This window comes from Sciurus vulgaris (genome assembly GCF_902686455.1).
Source record: "Sciurus vulgaris genome assembly, chromosome: 15".
Classification (NCBI taxonomy): domain Eukaryota; kingdom Metazoa; phylum Chordata; class Mammalia; order Rodentia; family Sciuridae; genus Sciurus; species Sciurus vulgaris.
This window is the reverse complement of record NC_136476.1, coordinates 10,655,536-10,673,827: the sequence shown is the minus strand read 5'-3', so window position 1 is coordinate 10,673,827 and position 18,292 is coordinate 10,655,536. Positions and strand designations below refer to the sequence as shown.

Below are 18,292 nucleotides of genomic sequence, written 5' to 3'. Positions count from 1 at the left end.
ATGTAGTCCTTTGGTCACTAAGGCTGATGCTGGTCATGCTTGAGTCATAGAGCTTCAGGGCCTTGCAGAGTTCCAGGAGGAGGTGGGGTATGCTTTTACATCTAAGACTTGGATTTAATTCTCTCTGCCTACCCCATGTGGGAGGTCTCCCTCCATTCTGGACTACTTGGAGTTGTGGGAGGTGTGTGGTAACATGTGCCTTCTACTTTCTTCAACATTTTTTTTTTTTTAATTCTGTTACACTAAAAATGAGCACTGTGGTTTCTTACCTGATTTCTGTAGTGCTTGTAATTAGTGTGTGGACTAGCTGTTCAACTTGGTGTGTCTTTGGGGAGAACACAGGTCAGAGGATCTTACTCAGATATCATCTCCTAAACCTTTTTATAATGAGGTGACCCCCTATCAACTGTTAAGACTTTCACCAGTCCTGCAGACCCAATTATAATGGACAATACTGGTAGAAAAATTTTGTATTACCTTTCATTTTTATGATTTCAAATCCTTATAGAATAGAAAATACATTAAGAGAACATCAAAACTGCTCAAGGCTATTAATATGCTACTACCCACAGTAGAATTGTATGTAATTATCAGTAGAGGTTCATGGTAAAGAGTGGAACAGGTTGGAAGGAATTTTACATAAATAATTTTCAGACTGTGTCAGTTATTCAGTTCAACTACCAAATTACTCTTATCTCTCAAGATGGTTCATTTTAATTCTCTTATTGTGAGGATGAACTTCTAAGCGCAAAGATCTTAGAAAAACATTATTCCTACTGTTAAACCCAGTAACATTGTCCCTGAATCATCTGAGCTCTTTGAGTGATCGCTTCTGCAATATGAATTTGTTTATCAGCTATCAATGTATGCCTAACTAAACTGGAAAGATGACTTCTAGGTTTCCATCTATTAACATTTTGTGTCACTGTAAGTTCATTGAAATAAATAAATGTTTCCTCCTGCCCCAACAGTGGATCCTCACAAAGCTAGAAGAAGCAAGAGAACCTTCTCAAAGCCTCTGAGGATAACCCTGCCTGAAGACACAGCAATCTGTTATTACAGCTTCCATTCTGTACCTCCTAACACCTGTTTGGGAAGCATATTATAGAAGTGATTTTGAATATCCTGTTCTAGGCGGTTTTTAAAAAATCAGGTAAAACATCTATGATTAAAATACTCGACTCTTCAGAGAACCATTCAGTTTTCTACCATGAAACATGCATCTGATTATAATTCTAATCATTTTTAAAAGAAATATTTGCTCCAGGTTATTCTCTGTTGTGGTGGAGAGGTTTCCTGTAGCTTGTCTTCACATGGAGTGAAGCCCTTAGTTTACATTTTAAATTTCTATCAAATTTACTTTAACCTCCTGGAGTGATGGGTACATTATCAAATCAGATCTTGCTTTAGTGGTATCAAGAGAAATGTGATTTCTTCAGGATCATAAAATTTTTACAAATTAATATTTTGGCATAATTTCCCTTATTTTTTAAAGAATAGGTTTGAATTATACTTAAACTGCATAGCATGATCATGAAAAAAGTCTCCTGAGATTGAACATAGATTGAATAATATCCCTTCAAGCCTCGCCTTTCAAAAGCCTTGAAGCAATTAATATCATACCCAAAAAGGGAAAGTCTCTCCCAGACTTTAGAGCCTTAGAAAACTTCCTAAAGTCAACTCCTTGATATCTACCTTGGTTTACCCCGTTCATGTTTTTAAGAGACAGATTTCAAAGGGAAAATTCCTAAAGCCTTAACAATACCTATTTTCTATTCACTGGTAACAATAAAATATCCAAATCTTGGATACAGTGAGTTATGCTTCAGAACAGCCATTCTCATAAGTGAATGTGTACCCTAAAATCTAACCTAGTTATCTGTTGGCCATCAATTAAGGATTTCTGGTTTGCTTTCTCTAATTATTCAAGTAAAAAATTGTTCTTTAGTTAAAAGGGGGGGGGCGCTAAGGGATTTTTTTTCTTGGTTTTTGTCCAAGATCTTTGCACCTTAATATTCATGAACTATTTCAAGTGAAAGGGATGAATATATGAACTATGAACGGAATAGTGTAGTATCTTGATTAAATTGCTATTGAATAATATAGAGTATTTGATGCATGTTGTATGTGCCATCTAATTATCATCAACTGTTTTTGGAATTGATGACTGTATAGATAATGGTTGTAAAATTCTTCTCAGGCTCTTCAAACCCTTGCTTTGTTGTAAAAGCTGAAATAAACAGCATGCAAGACAGTAATTGTATTTCTTGCTGACCAGATCCTACTAAATACTATTGATTTCTCTAATTGCAAAAACACATTATTTATTATTAGTAGTTTTTTTCTTTGCCAAACATAAATTGAATAGAAAGAAGATGACAAATTTTAAACCATATGGTGATGTGTATCTCCATGGTGACCTTCGTTCAAAGTAAGGTATTGGAGTTGCTGAGCTCCTCCAATTTTGCATGTGTTCATATTAAACCTAAAAATAGAGGTAGTCAGAAAGCTTAATTCAGATTGTCCACGTTTGGAATGTTGCTTTATTGGAGTTCTGTTCAATGCCATTAATCCAAAACCTCATTGCTCCAGTTTCAGCATTCAGAAAAGGTATAAAGTCCTTAATTCTGTAGGTGTCCTGTGGTGAAGAAAAAGGGTAAAATAGTAAGCATAGAAATTCTTCTGGTAACCTCTGGCAACCAGGAGGAATGGATCTTATAACTAGTACACATACAAAGCCAATGTAACTATCTTTCCTGTTTTCTTTCTAATGAGAACCTAGAAAAATCTTCACCAGTCATCTACCCATCACTTCCTCTGTCTATAGTTTATCAGTTGCTTTATAAGATTCTGTTCATGTGGACAAAAAGGAATAGTAAGAATATTAATAGATCACTAAATAAGGAGTATTTAGCATAACATTTTACTATTTATAGTATTATGTTTTTTCACGTAACAGAGTCCAGAATTTTGTTGTATTTGAAAACTGTCTTCTCCAAATTACAGTGTGCACTTCTCCAGTGGCTTCCCTTTTAAAGAGAGGTTTTATATATATTGCTTCTTCCCTACCATTAGCATCTTGGGAGATTGCTGTTTCCTGAAATACTGTTTCAGTTAAATACTCTACATACTATATGTACTAAGTGATGATATCAACTGTCAGTTTCTATTGTCAACTGTAGTTTTTTAAAGTTTGAAAGACTAGTGATCTTTGGAACAGTCTGGATTGTGTAGTGCCCCTTCAATAAGACATAGTACAGATTATAAGCACTATCCTTAAAGTAAGAAGATAGGATTGCTCTCACCCAGGCTTATAAAATGTTTTCCTTTGCTGGCATGTAACATCCTCACATGATTCAATGAGACCAGAAAACACATGGAAAAATTATATCTACAAATGGCACCCAAAGACCATGGCTAGGAGCATTTGGCTAGGTACATTTGAACCTCCTAGTCACTAAGCATCTTACTATAATTGGGGACAGAAGTTTTCCTTTTGATTAAGTTGAATTTGTTACAGCTGCCTTCTGACTGACTTACCATACAGGTGGCAAAGACCTATAAAAATGAGGAATGTATGTGTCACATTCTTATAAGCCCCAAATATTCATTTGCTGGGAGGTACTTTTAAATGTCGGTCATTTTCACTAAAGGAACAATAAGAATATTAAGAGATCCCTAGATAAGGAGTCTTTAACACAGCATTTTACAATTCACAATTTTTTTAAAAATAGTGGATTTTCCCCATTCCTTTGAGAAAATGTAGACAACTTTCATTCCTTATACCAGATTCAATGCACAACTTAGTCAACCTGATATCCTTTGGTGCTATGCAGTATCACAAATAGCTCCTTTACTCTAAAAAAGGAACCCATTTGCACTTTTGCCTAATCCTTTAAAATATATTTTTGAAGTTATAACTTATTGTTTATTGTTTATTGTTTACCCAATAAAGGTAGCACTAGTTGGCTAAAATTTCATAATTCTTATGATCTGTATTTTCAATTATAAGGGCCAATGCACCCATTAGTACAACTCTCCCCACCCCACTCCATACTTTTCTTTCTACCGTATTTGGTTAAAGTTTCATTTGTTTTAGGACTGTGCTGTAAACAAGGCCAGCTCCTTGCTGCATCTCATTTGCATCTAATTGAAAGTTTTCTATTTTATTTCCTCTTTTGTAAAATAAATTGGCTCATGGCACTTTAAAAATGTACTTTAAAATTATGGATTAGTTCTAGTTTTTTAAAAAAATATGACTTTTAAAATACACATAATTTTGGTTTACCCAAAGAGCTATACAAGAAATACAATTTCAAATTTTATAGGTATATCTGTTTTTTAAATTTCTATTACTTTATACAAATGTAAATTTATTTGTAATATAGTTTAACACCTACTGCAATAGATAAACTGCTTTGATTGAAAATCTCTGTCACTGAATACCATTCATTTCATATTGCTGATATATTAATGATGTGTTCTTTTTATAGCCTTCTTGTATCAAGAAATCCTGTAAGACTGGTATAATAAATTGTGTAATAATTAGAAGTTTACCCAAAGGAAAACATGTTGAAGACCTCAACATATCTTGTTATGCCATGATACCCCCAGTTATTGGTTACCAAACAGTTCCCAATTCTTGAGCTGAAAAACATTCAAATAACAATATGGTATAGGACACATTGAAGTATTCTCAATATTAATGACTATAACCCACAAACTATAAGAAATTATATCTGGGACTTGTTATAAGGTAAGATAGATTTATATAAACTTTTTAAAGTTATTATCATCTCTGTATGTAACTGTGTATTATGCTTAATAATGAAGTTTTCGGGGAATGTACACTTTAAAAATACTTTCTCTTTAAAAATACTTTTTATCTAGACCAAATAGGCTGGCATCTTTGGAATGCTTATTCTTTGGTGAAAGTACAGTCATTGGTTATGATAGTTCCTACATCACTGCAATGTTCCTTGTTCCTTTTATATGTGGGCTCAACCCAGTTGTGTTACACAGCCTCTGCCTTAGTTTATTTTGATAAGACAATTTATAAACACCATCATTTACAGTGAAATTCTTAGTCTTAAAACCAGCCTTTCTTTCCCCCTCCAGAAAAATGGGTTGGCCATCCTTACTAATGACTTCCCTCTAAACAGTATTTCTTGGTACTGGTAGATTTGGATTGCATGATAAAGATGAGTGCCCAGTTTAACCATGTGTTATCTTTTTCAAATAAATTGAGTACAATAACACTTTCTGAGTTTTAGTGTACTTTGTTTTTTAATTATTGGCTAGAACTGGAAACATCAATAACCTTCCCTTGCCTATCTGAATTCTACCTTCTGTGAGGCCTAAATAAAATCCCCCAAGAGACTACAACTGATTTTTCAGTCAGAGCAGAAAGCATTCCAGCCCAGCATGATCGCTGTTGACTAAAAAAGCTTGAAAATACCTGGTGAACGCTCAGCCACCAACACTGTGTCTCTCAACCTCAGAAAACTTCAAATAGATAATTTTCTCAGTAAGTGATATGTTTTGAAAGAAGGGCTAGGGGAGAATTTTCTACTAGCAGAGTCAATATTGGCAGAAGTGAGTAATTCATCTTGCAATCAGTTAGAGTTCAGCTTTTCCATGACTTAAGAAAATATTTTGTAACCATCGTTTGATATACTCCACAGCCCTACTGCAACTCATGATTGAAAGCCGTCATTTTCTTGTATGCTTTTAGGTGTCAGCCAGAGATAAATTAAAAATAACGGCTAGAAAATATTTGAAGTAAAAAAAGTCCACATTGTTTAATTTCCCTGATTACTGAGTCTTTTGAGCCCTTTTCATGTTAATTGTCCAGTGGGACCCAGTTCATAACCTTTAGTCCACTGCTTGTTGTGGGGAGCAAAGACATTGTCTTTTTATTTATGTTTCTAAATACTTGGAAGGGTTATTTGCACATCTCTTTGTTCTCTTCTACAGAATTGTCTTGACTGTTCCTGGACCTTTACTGTTTCAGATAAATTTTAATATCAGTTTATCAAGTTCTTTACCTCTTAAGGATTAGGGTTGAAGGCTTAATGTTGCCACGGTAGAAAATTTTCAGTCTTTTCAGCATTGCTGCCCTAATGGCTTCACACTTAGAATTGTTCTAACAGAAATGAGAACTTGACAGTACAATAAATGGCAAAAGGAAAGTTTAGGACAGCTGTGGGAATACTGACATATTGTTCCATAACATACAACCAATCTGGGTATATCTTGTACAGATGCTCAACTTCCAGTAAACCTATGCTAAGTTGAAAATATGAAATCTGACCTGGAGCAAGAGACTCAGCCCCTCCAGTACTAGTAATAATTGTCCCACCTCCTTAGCTGTGTAATCAGTAGGATCATGGTCTATGCAGTTCATATCTAGTACACCGAACCTATCTGTCATCATAGCCTAGCAACACAGAACACTATGGGATATTAATTGCTGTCATGGTCCTCCTCCATCCCCATCCTATGGCTGACTGGGAGCTGCTGGTCATTGCAAAAGAGTATCTTCGATGCATTGATGACCTAAGACAAGATTAAAATCAAAGATTTCTACTGAATGTATGCTTTCACATCATCTTAAAGTAAAGCCATCCTAAGTTGAAGATAGTCTGTACATTAATTTGAAATAGACATATCACACCTTAAATCCCAAAGTGTTGTGCTTTTGTACCCACCTTCAGATGAAAAGCACAAATAAAATCTTCACCACAGGGACCTTTAGTTTGAAGCACTTTACTTCCAGAGGATTCTGCATCTACTTTACTGAGCTAGCTACTAAGGGAACTCTAGCATAACATGATGAATGCAGATTTTTGAATTTCAAAAAGGAAGAAACTTAGCAGTTTCTGAGTTGCTATGAAATCTACAGCATTTTTCTCTTTAGGAGAACCCTCCACCAACTGTGTACTCTTAAGAAACACAACATAATCAGTACTAGTGGCAGAATATTGTATTCTCAGCCTCCTCACAAAGGCACGGCATATATAGTTCAAGCAGCAAAGTTCTGATGGCTATCAGAACTTTGGCAGGGGTTACATAACATTTGTTAAACAAGTTGCACTTTTAGCCATTTCATAAGTTCATAAGACCTGGCCATATGCATTAGAATATATATGTATATATATATATATATATATACATATATATATATATATATATATACACACACACACATATTTCACCAATACAACACACATACTGTCTGGAGTCCATTTATCAAATGTCAACTTTAGCGTCATGGTGACTACTTATGGCTGAACTAAATTAGATGTACTGATAATAGTCATTAATCTGGCTTAGAAGGTTTACACAAAAAGAATCCTCTTCTTTTAAAAACAGAAAATCTTTGGTGGTGTGTTGTTAAAAGAGTCATAATTCCAGCATAAGGAGTGAAAAACACTCAAAATTAGAACTGCCTCTAAATTACAAGATTTAATAAAAAGCATCGAACCCATTAACACTTTTTTAAAAAGTCACCCAAATTAATCTAGAGGTCTGAAGGCAAATCTATTAACAGTCCCCTCTGAAAGTGATTTTTAGTGTCTATCATTAAACATGTTAAAACTTAATTTTTTAAAGAAACAGTAAATCACAGTGGCCTTTTAAAATTCTATAAAATACCAAATTCAAAAATTACACAAAATCTTAGCGCCAAGAGGCAAGAAAAGAACTACAGAAACAATCTGGGAATAAAGACTCTTAAAAGGTTTGATAAACTCAAAACACCTTCCAAATTCCATTACCCATCTCTGTCCCTGTTGTCTGCAGAATGTCCTTGGTGCCTGGCACAGGTTTCTGGTTCAGGGGATGCCAGAAGCACTTTCAAATTAAACAGGAGCTTGCAAATCCTCTCTTTTGTTGTGAGGAAGAAGTGGGCAGCAGCTTTTAAACTAAATTGAATTCTCTTAGGTTTAGTTGCAGAATTGTGTCTTTGACAGCAGCAAACACAAATCGGATATTCTCCGTATCTGTAGCACATGTGAAGTGGGAATAGATGACTTTTTCTTTGTCAGGATTCTGGTCTTGATAAAGCTTCAGAATAAAGTCTCTTGCAGCTTTGACATCCTGCTTTGGTCCTAGTCACAAGTACAATTAGAAGAAGAAAAATATATATAAACTCACCACCAAGTCCTCCTAAGAACCACTTTTTAAAAAATTGTTATACATAACATTAGGATTCATTTCGACATAATTATAAAAGCATGGAATATAATTTGTTCTTATTTAGTCTCCAGTACTTCCCTCTTTTCCTTTCTCCCTTCCTCCCCTATTCCCTTCCCTCTGCTGATCTTTCTATTTAGTTAACAGTTTTATGGGCGTTTTTTGTTGCTGTTTTTTAATTTGTTTGTTTGGATTGAACCCAGGGGTGTTTAACCTCTGAGCCACATTCATGGCCCTTTTTGAGAGAGAATCTCATTAAGTCTTTTAGGGCCTCACTAAATTGCTGAGGCTGGCTTTGAACTTGCAATTCTCCTGCCTCAGCCTCCTGAGCCACTGAGACTACAGGTGTGCTCACTGTGTTGGGCTTGTTTATTTCTTTTGGATGTATATGATGGTGAGATTCACTGTGGTATATTCATGTATGTACATAAGAAAGTTAAGTCAGATTCATTCCACTATCTTTCCCTATCCCATCTCTCCCTCCCCTTGTCTACTCCACTAATCTTCCAAGAACCACTTTTAATGCACTCTTGTTCTTATTTGGGGTCCTTCTTTGGTTCATCTTACTTTATTCTTGGGAATAGTTTGCTGGAGCATTATTTTTATTATGTCACTATGAATGCATATTTTAATGTGTTCACTGTTATCTAAAAATTGTACTTCAAGGTCATTTGTTTAAAATAGTGACCCAATTTAGTTTTCTGATTTGGACTTTTGAACAGAAATAATTCTTACTTTCACAGACAGATGTAAACTAGGAAAAAGAGAGGGAAGAGTAAAGGAACTCAAATATTAGGGACTAGAAAGCTTGAGGACTCTATATTATACAAGCAGTGTGATTAATAAAAGGGAAAAAGAGACACGAACCCTCTGAGTATCAGTGTCAGACAGTAATATCTGAGACCTACCATACTAGGAATAACTCACAACAGGGCAGAAAACTCTTCTGCCTTGAAGAGGTTGAAGAAGTGTGCACATAAAGGGCTGATTCCCTGCGTCTGGGAAAGGGGTTACCCCCTCTCCTAACCTCTGAAGCACCAGCTGCTCTGACTGGTTTGGGGAGAGCAAAGATAAATCAAATAGCTGATTAGGGAGAAAGCTGAGCAAGTCAGGGGACAATGCTATACAGCCAAATGACAGCCAAAGGAGCAAGAGTAGCCAGTGCAGCACAGAGGAGGTAGCATACCTTGCAGGCCCTTGCTTGTGCAAGGAAAGGTCAGAAAGGCTTCCCAGTAGAGAAGCCTAAACTGGGTCCTAGAGAGCAAAGAGGAGCCAGCAAAATGAGTTATCAAGTGTATTCCAGGCACTAGGAGCAGCCTGTGTGGAGGTGCTAAGGGGAAAACACACAAGAGTGCAATGAGAGCTTTCTTTCAAAGGTGAGGAGGCCAGAGAGGCTGTCTGGGCAGATCTGGGTAACCCCTGCAAGCTATGCTGAGGATTCAGAACTGATGCATGGGAGGCTGGGAGGATCAACATTAGCATCATCCCCAAGATGAACACTTACCTGTGTATTCTGGGAAATAGCTAATTAGATGAGAGTACATGATTTTCTCCTCCAAAAGATCCTTCTTGTTTAAAAACAAAATCACAGATGAATTCAAAAACCAGGGGTAGGTGATGATGGTTTTAAACAAGGCTTTGCTCTCTTCCATGCGATTCTAAGTGAGAAACAAGTGACTTTGAATAAACTGGAAAGAAAAGCAATACTTTGGAAACAACATGCCTAGTGGCTAAGGCATCCTTCAGTCCTCCTCACCCAGCTGCAGGCTCTGGGTCTCTGCCCTTCCTGAAGCTGGTGAGCACATGGCCCACGGGGCACCAGATCCCCTGCCTCTCTTTAACCCCTCTCTCTGGAGCACCCCAGATCTTCTCTAGACCAAAACTAACATGTAAGGAAATTAAAAACTTTTGTGCAACTTAGAACAGGAAGGTATATGTTTGTATTTGACAAAAATTTCCCATGCTGTATCATTGTTGGAATTAACAAGTGAGGAAGTACCAGCTTCATACCTGAGACAGCCACTCAGCTGGGCCTGGGCTTCCAAATTGTGCCTCAGGAGTCAAGTGACATGGGAGGAAGGAAGGCTTTTTCAGCAAGGTCATGCCCTTAGGAATGCTAGATGCTGGTCAAGAAGGGAACCAATGCTGCTCAGCACCTATCCTCTGCCATGCTCTACAAGTGGAACAGTGTCCCCATTTGATGAATGAGAATACTGTTGTTCAGAAAATTTAAGTCACTTTCCCAAGCCCATGTAATAGTGGGATCTGGTGAAGATTACATACAAAAACAGTAATAATTCCTAAACATTAGACATTGGCAAGAAAATATTAAATGCTCTTGATTTATGGAGAGCAGACAGTGCACATACAAATCATATCTGATGACAACAATTGTTTTAGATAGCATTCTTACAAGTATTTCTAAGAGGAAAGAAACAAGAACTTAGAGTGGGAAGTGGTCAGAAGGAAAGACATCCAAGCTAAACATATGCACTCCAGAGGGACATGCTGTAACTTCCTTCCCTACAGTGAGACACCAGGGCTCATTCTCCCATACAGCACATTTGGAGGGATTAAGATCTGGAACACATTACTAGGCAAGTAACCCCTTGCTTGGTTTTAAAACTTCTTTAAAATTTGTTGTAAATTTATTAATAATAATATCCAAGAAAATAAAATACTTGAAAAAAATAAATACATTTCTACAATCAGGAAGGAAAGTCTGGAATGGCAGCCACTTAAGTTTTCTCCAAATACTTTGTGATTCTTAGGGGAAGAATGTCTAGTTTCTCAGCACATTAGGCTGAGTTACTAGCCCCTTGTGCCCCTGACTAATTTTTGTTTTACTGGGAAACATCACGAGTAGTTCCTGAGACAAATGTGGAGATGATTTTTTATATATATATTGATAACTGGATGCCTGCTTTAAAAAGAAAAAAAAAAAAAAAAAAAAAGTCCCACTTGGGAGAATTGGGCAGCAGCCAGGATTTCTATTTGCACAATGACACAAGTAAATGGGTTAAGCCCTCCACTAATTAGCTAATGTAGTAGTGCTCCTCAGAGACTCTGCTCTCAAGAAATACAAGATACGATTTGTTCATAGTTATTACCTAATCCTGGACACAGTTCTTTATTGATTTACTTTCATATCCTGGAAACAAAGAGACATTTTTCTAAGAGGTTAAGAAGTCTTATGCAAGTTCAGAAGAAAAGACAATGAGGAGGACATTAGCATCCCACAGAAAATACCCCCCACCTCACAAAAACATGACTGACAATCATCACTTTGAGCAGATCTGTCTGATGGAACTGAAATCAGCCAGCCCTATAGCAGCTCTGCAGGGGACAGAGTGCCTGACTAGAGTAGCCAGGCAGCTACAGCTCCCCTGAGCAAGGGCCTCCTGGGGGAAGTGAAGGACAGAAATAATCCTAGGCAACCCCAGAACAACTCCAAGCATCTGGTACTACTGTCCATGCCAGTTAAGGTAGGACCTAATTTGGGAATGTCATGGCCTATGGAGATTGGGAAGTCTGTGCTCAGATAAATTTTAATACAACTAGTATTGTTCACATTTGGCTGTGCATTAGGATCTCTGGAGAACTTGGAAAAGAAAGCCCCACCTGAACCTAAGTAAATGCAACTCTCTAGTGTGGGACCCAAAGACAGCAGTTTTAAAAAGCTCCCCCAGGGATTCCAATATGCTATCAAAGATAAGAACTTATGCTTTTGAGTGACTTCCAACCTTCACAGCACATTAGGTTTACCTGGTGAACTTGAAAAAATTAAAAAAAAAATCTCTTGCTCAGGCTACACCTATCACCAATTAAGTTAGACCCAGGCTCCAAGTTTTCCTTGAAGTTCCTCAGGAAACTCCAATGTGCAAGCAAATTTGAGAACCAGGGTCATGGCCAGTGATTCTCAACCTTCCATATATACAATCTTGTGTTGCAAAATGACCATTTGGCAAACAATGACCATAAATGATGATGGTCCCATTGCCTGGTATTTTTACTCTTAATTTTCTGTATTTAATGTTTAGATGCATAAGTACTTAATGTTGTACTGCAGTTTCTTACAGTATTCAGTATAGCAACATGCTGTACAGGTGTGTGGCTTAGGAGCAGGTGTGTAACCTGGGTATGTCACCAGCTGTATACAGTCTAGGTCTGTGTACATAAGTTCTCTGATGTTCACATGATGAATCAGCATAACATCTGATTTCTTAGAATGCATCCTTGTCATTAAGTGACACATGACTGTTTATACTACCTGGGACCTTGTTAAAATGCAGACTCTGACTTAGGTGCCTGGAATGATCTAATAGGTTGCATTTCTAACAAGCGTCTCAGTAGTGCCTGAGCTGTTAGTTCACAGATTGCACTTTGAGTGGCAAGACTGTTTAGCCCAAGGAAGAATCTCTTACCTGACCTACATGGCTTCTTGGAAAAAACAGAAATAGTTCTCTGTCTTGCACAGCTACCCAACCTTCCCGTGCAGCGTACCTCATTGTCACACTCAGCCAGGACCTGGTCATATTCACTCAGAGCAACCAAGAAAATGATGGAGGTGACACTCTCGAAGCAATGAATCCATTTCCGTCGTTCAGATCGCTGGCCACCAACATCTACCATCCTGCTCAATACAGACAGATGACACAAAGGTTGGAATATTTCGTTTTGGAGGAAAGGACACAAGTCACTATACCATGGAGTCAGTGCTCTCTGGGGTCCTTAATTTTTCTGAGTACAAAGACATCCTAAGTCTAACACGTTTGAGCACCACCGCTTTAGGCAATGAGGGACCACTGAATGTTTCCAAGCAAAAGAGGTGGAAAATGTAAATGAAGTTTCTGAAGACAGAGGTGACTCAGATGACAGATACAGAGGAGCCTGTGTGAGGACACTGGTTAGGATGCTGCTGCAGTGGTTCAGGTAGAAAACACACACTTTACTTGGGTGTGACTCTAACCACCCACTGTAGAGTCTAAGGATACCAGACAAAAGGAACAGACTCAAGCAGTCTTCCAGGTCCCTTCAGCTTTCTTTGGACCCATTCTTGATTTCAGAGTTTCTCTAATTTATCCACAAATCCTTGCATTATCCCAAGGCCACCCTTTCTTCCTTATAAAGACCTGCGAGTACTCTCTGCCCATATGGAAATCCAAAGCCTTTACCTGTGTCTTTGGGTGAGATTTCAGGGTCCCATAGCCCAAGGATCACAGACTTGAAAGCCCCATAGGTCAGGCAATTCATGAATCAAGTGGAAAAGCTTGTGTTGCTTGAGAGCTAGGGGCCCCATCTGAAGGGATGTTTGCCATATCACAGCAGTCAAGCACCGCTGGACAGAATTCAGGCTCACTGTTACCAAGTCCTTGGATGTTTAAGGAGAAATCAGACATCGAATGTTTTAAGTGAAACATCCCAATGTTTCAGTGTCAGCTCAAATGTTTTTTACAGCACTCAATAGGCTAAAGAGAATAATACATTTGTGGGTCAGATACAGCCCACATATTCCACACCATAACTGTTGTCTAGTCTAGAAAAGTGCTGGGGGGAAAGCCAGAAATCTAACCCTGCTCTGGAACATGTCCTGGAGGTGTAGACACTTGACAATACCGTGTTCATGGCTGGCTGTCCCACCTCATCCTACCTCACACCAAGGAATGGAGCTGGGAAGGAACACTGCAATTGTCAAAAGCTTGGGTTCAACAGGCCATTCTATAAAAACCTTAATTTCAAAGATCAGAGTTCTTTAGCCAGGAGTTATCAGGGGAAGAAGGTGCTACAAGCTACGAAATAATAGATGTCACTGGTGGATGACATTAAACCCATTCTTCTGACTCTAGGAAGCAAGGGAAACTCATTTATCAAAGCCTGAGGAGGATACTTAGAATAAATGTCTTTTAAACAAAACAAAACAAATGCAAGCCTTGGGAGGCCCTCACTCTAAAAAGACTTGGAAATTGCAAGCAACCCTTGGTTCTAAAAAAGTTTAAATATGGGCACGCAAGGGGTGGCCATTGAAATCAGGGATCTGCTAACAAATGCACAGAATATCTTGAGTGGCTCCCCCAACACTACAATTCTGAAGAAGCACTGAAATATAATTGTAGATAACAGAGGACCTGGATATGGGAGGACTGGCCCTGTGTTGTCTTTAACTAGAAGAAGTGCGTTTAATAATAATTATTAGGAGGAACAATGGCAATAAATGTAAAAGTACTTTGAAATTTGCAGTGCTATGTATATGCCCGACATTATTATTTCCATAATCAAAATGCAGTGAAGACCTATCCAATTTGTCATAAAAGTACATCCTACATTGGTAGTGGAGATTCTTACATTTACACAGCTGTAAGCAGTTTATCCATATCTGATGTAATGTTAGTATAATTTTTGTATTTTTTTAAGGATAAATCTTAGAGAAAGAATTAGAGGGGCAGGGATATAGGTGAGTTGGTAGAGTGCTTGCCCTGCAAGCACAAGGCCCTGTGTTAAATCCCCAGCACTGTGGGGGGCGTGTGGGAGGAAAAAGAAAGAAATACAGTAAAAGAGAAATATTATTCGACATTAGGGAAAAGACATCAGTAGTCAGCATATTCAGTGTGCAGGTGACAGAAGTACATATCTGTATGTGTGTTACACATACGGTAATTCCAGTTCCCAGAAAGAAACTTCTTTCCTAAGGACAAAAGGAAAGTGAGTTCCTCTCCACTCTAGAACTTGAGACCTACCACAATTCTAAATGCCTTGCGACCAAGAGGGTCATTCTGCCTACCAGGATGTAACCCCTGCACAGGAATAACACATTTAAGATGCCATCTGGCGACTGCCAGGCCTTGGGCAGACAGATTCTTAAAGGAGCACACCCCGGAGTCAAACTTACCGAAAGATGATATTTTCCAAGTCAAACGGGTACTCAATGATGCCAGTGGTGGGCACTCGGACACGAAGCACATCTTGCTGTGTTGGCACAAACGATGGCATGGCGATCCGGTCAATGTCAGTCAGGTAACTGTGATGTGAAAGAAAGAAGAGCTAAGACTCCTTTTAAGAGAAGGGAGAAAAATGTTCATCCTACTTAAGGGAAGTCCCCCCAGCTCACAGTGCTACCTACTGAAGTCCATCGCTGAGTTTCCTGAGAGCCAACTGATGGACAGGCCTCTATGCTTCCTAAAGCAGGACTCAAGCTCCACATAGATGGGGCTGTGAGGCATGTCTGGAGGACTAGGATATTGGAAATAGCTCCACCTGGGACAAGACTCTGACCTGCCACCCAAAAGACCCTCCCATCTGCTCTCAACCAAAAGCATTAGGGAATGTAGATGCTGTTCTTCAAAGCTTCTGCTCATCAGGTCAGATGAAATTTCTAAGAAAACAGATGAAAAATAGGCCAACAGGAAATTATTTCAAACTAACAAGAAGAAAAAGTTTTCCTGTTAAAAGACACTAGGAAACGAAAGATCTAAAATAATCCAAAATTTTTCTTAGATTATTTTTGACCATATATTAAAGATTTGAGCTTAAAATAGACCACTTTTCCTAAGGTGAAATTAGAGGAAACTTTTAAAAAAAACAAGGCCCTCATAAAAGTCATTTTTAGTAAGTTAACTAATTTAGGCCTTAGCCAACAATGGAGTTGGTGATTCTGAGCTCCCTCCAAGCCAAGGGTGGCCCTGCCTTCTCCAAGCACAAACTGGATGTCAGGGACTGAGCAGGTCAGCATGAAAGTGAAACAAGAGGTACCAGGCAAACCTGGTTCACTGGAAAGCCTGGAATTCAGTTCAAGAAGCCGGGTACTAGGTGGTCTTCTTGACCTACCCCATGCCCAGATACAAAAGCCCACAGTTTATCACTGCTGAGCCGTATAGTAGTCTCCCCTTACTGAAGGTTTCACTGTCCACAGTTTCAGTTATCCATGGTCATTTGTGGTTTAAGTGGAAAATTCCAGAAATAAACACCTCATAAGGGTCTTTTTGTTTGTTTGTGACAGGGTCTCACTATGTTGCCCAAGCTGGTCTCAAGTGATCCTCCTGCCGCAGCTTCCTGAGTAGCTTTGCAGGTGCCACCACACCCAGCAACAATTCATAAACTTTAAGTCATTCATATGCTGTTTGGAGCAGCATCAAATCTGGTGTTGTCCTGCTCTGTCTGGCTGTGGACGTGAATCATCCATCCACTTTTCTAGTGTAGTGTATACTACACACCTGTTAGATACTTGGTAGCTGCCTGTTATCAGATCAACTGTCACAGTATCATAGTGCTATGTCTAGGTAACTGATTCACTTAATAATGGCCCCAATAATTGTTCTATTTTATTGTTATTAATATCTCACATGCCTAATTTATAAAGAAAACTTTATCATAGTTTGGTGCAAATAGGAAAAAGCAGTGTATATATAGGGTTCAATATTTTCTGCAATTTCAGGCAGAAAATTCACCATGATAAGGGGGAATCCTGTACTTTGTTGTATGATTATTTTATTTATACCTGCCTCATTCCACCAGACAGTTCATTTCCTGAGGGTAGAGGGCATTGGTTGCCCTATAACCCTTACCACCACGCCTGGCTCATTACAAGATTTCATCAAATTTTGGTGAAGTGAACACAAGTCCATTTGAGTAGACAAAACTAGCATATGGTTGTGAAACGCTGACACAGACCAAAGAAGTGCAGAAGTGCCTGCATCCTGCAGATTCTCATGGTCAGTCAACCGTCAGGTTTGTGAGTGCCATTTTTTATCTGTGACAACTCTGTCCATCCCTCTCAGTTTTCTGGGTTACACTGAATTCTCCAGCAGTTCTGTTGGGTCTTCTCCAAATGAATCAAGAGCCCTTGCCAATCCACAAGGCCTTCACAGAGTAAATAACACCAGCAGTCTCAGGCCATGGCTACCTGACCTTGAGTTGTCTTTGGCTCCCCAGGCTGTGCAGGGCAGCCCATAACCTCCTTCTGGAACAACCTCTTCCTCCATCTCTTCTTTTCTGATCTAACACCTTACTGGAGTTCCTTTTATTTTCCTGCCTTGATGCTTTTTTGTTCCTGCACTTAGATCAGTTGTGCCCATCTGAATTAAGGACATTGAACACTCAACCTAGGACAAAGGGAAGCTGTTGAGATCACAGGAGATAACATTTCCTTTCCTGTATACTGCCTTGTTCAGACCATGGTGCGTTTGCACCCAAACCAGCTCAGAGGGTGATGGCACCTGAAAGGATCTTGGGGAAGGATCTCAAAGCCACCATGATGATGTGGGAAAACTGAGCTGCAAAAGCAAGATTCACCACCTATTCAAGAAAGACCAAACTATTTGCCCAGTGACCTGGCTGAAGGATGTGTTTCCTTTGAAAATTGTTAAATTCTGTGATTTCTATGGATAGTTTGCATGAAAGACAGTCTAAACAGAAATGTTTCTACCTTTGGGATTTAGTTATTTAAAATTAGAGGTAAGTCCTTGCAGAGGGTCAATGAACAAGGAGTCCGCTGAGATTTCTGGGTGCTGGACACACAGGTACTTGACTCTGCCACTAGAGGGCAGCACCAGATCAGCAACTGACTGCTGGTGGAACCTGATTTTAGGGTGGCGTTTTTTGTTGTTTTTTTTTTAAATTTTTTAATAGTTGTAGATGGACAGAATGCCTTTATTTGTTTATTTTTATGTGGTGCTAAGAATCTAACTCAGTGCCTCACACATGCTAGACAAGTGCTCTGTCACTAAGCCACAGTCCCAGCCCCGATTTTAGGTTTTAGGGCAGTTGGACCCCCTGTCTTCTGATCAGGCAACCAGAAAGACAGGGAGATATGGAGAGGAAGAAAGGGAGAGCCTTGCTTAAATCACTTCAGCACCCCAAATCAGATCCATCCACCTAACAGAATCTCAGATTTGAGCATTTCATTGAAAATTAAAGACATACAGAGTGAGAAAAAGTGGGTCTCTGCTAAGAAGGAATTTGGGGATCCTTAAAGATGGAAGGGTTTTAGAAGATGGTTAAGAACATCAATAAGTAGGAGTGAAACAAAGGCAGGGGGAGGTGGTGTTGCCCCTGAGCCCACTTAAGCAAACAGCAAGAAGCTCCTTTGAAGCATGACTGTGTG

At 38.8% G+C, this 18,292-nt stretch overlaps 2 protein-coding genes across 4 annotated transcripts in view; one reads left to right on the top strand and one right to left on the bottom strand.

Moving 5' to 3' along the window:
* VPS13A (vacuolar protein sorting 13 homolog A) overlaps positions 1–5,258 on the top strand; it is a 250,147-nt gene extending 244,889 nt beyond the window's left edge. For all 3 annotated transcript variants that reach the window (XM_079112077.1, XM_079112076.1, XM_079112082.1), the window contains one exon: positions 972–5,258. In XM_079112077.1, coding sequence (XP_078968203.1) covers positions 972–1,022 — 51 coding nt within the window. In that variant the 3' untranslated portion in view covers positions 1,023–5,258. The remainder of the gene's footprint in view (positions 1–971) is intronic.
* A 1,921-nt stretch (positions 5,259–7,179) lies between these two features.
* GNA14 (G protein subunit alpha 14) overlaps positions 7,180–18,292 on the bottom strand; it is a 200,840-nt gene continuing 189,727 nt past the window's right edge. Inside the window, exons 4-7 of the mRNA XM_079112107.1 lie at positions 15,083–15,211; positions 12,700–12,829; positions 9,701–9,854; positions 7,180–8,111 (exon numbers count right to left, since the gene is read on the bottom strand). Of these exons, the coding sequence (XP_078968233.1) occupies positions 7,921–8,111; positions 9,701–9,854; positions 12,700–12,829; positions 15,083–15,211 (604 nt within the window). The 3' untranslated portion in view covers positions 7,180–7,920. The remainder of the gene's footprint in view (positions 8,112–9,700; positions 9,855–12,699; positions 12,830–15,082; positions 15,212–18,292) is intronic.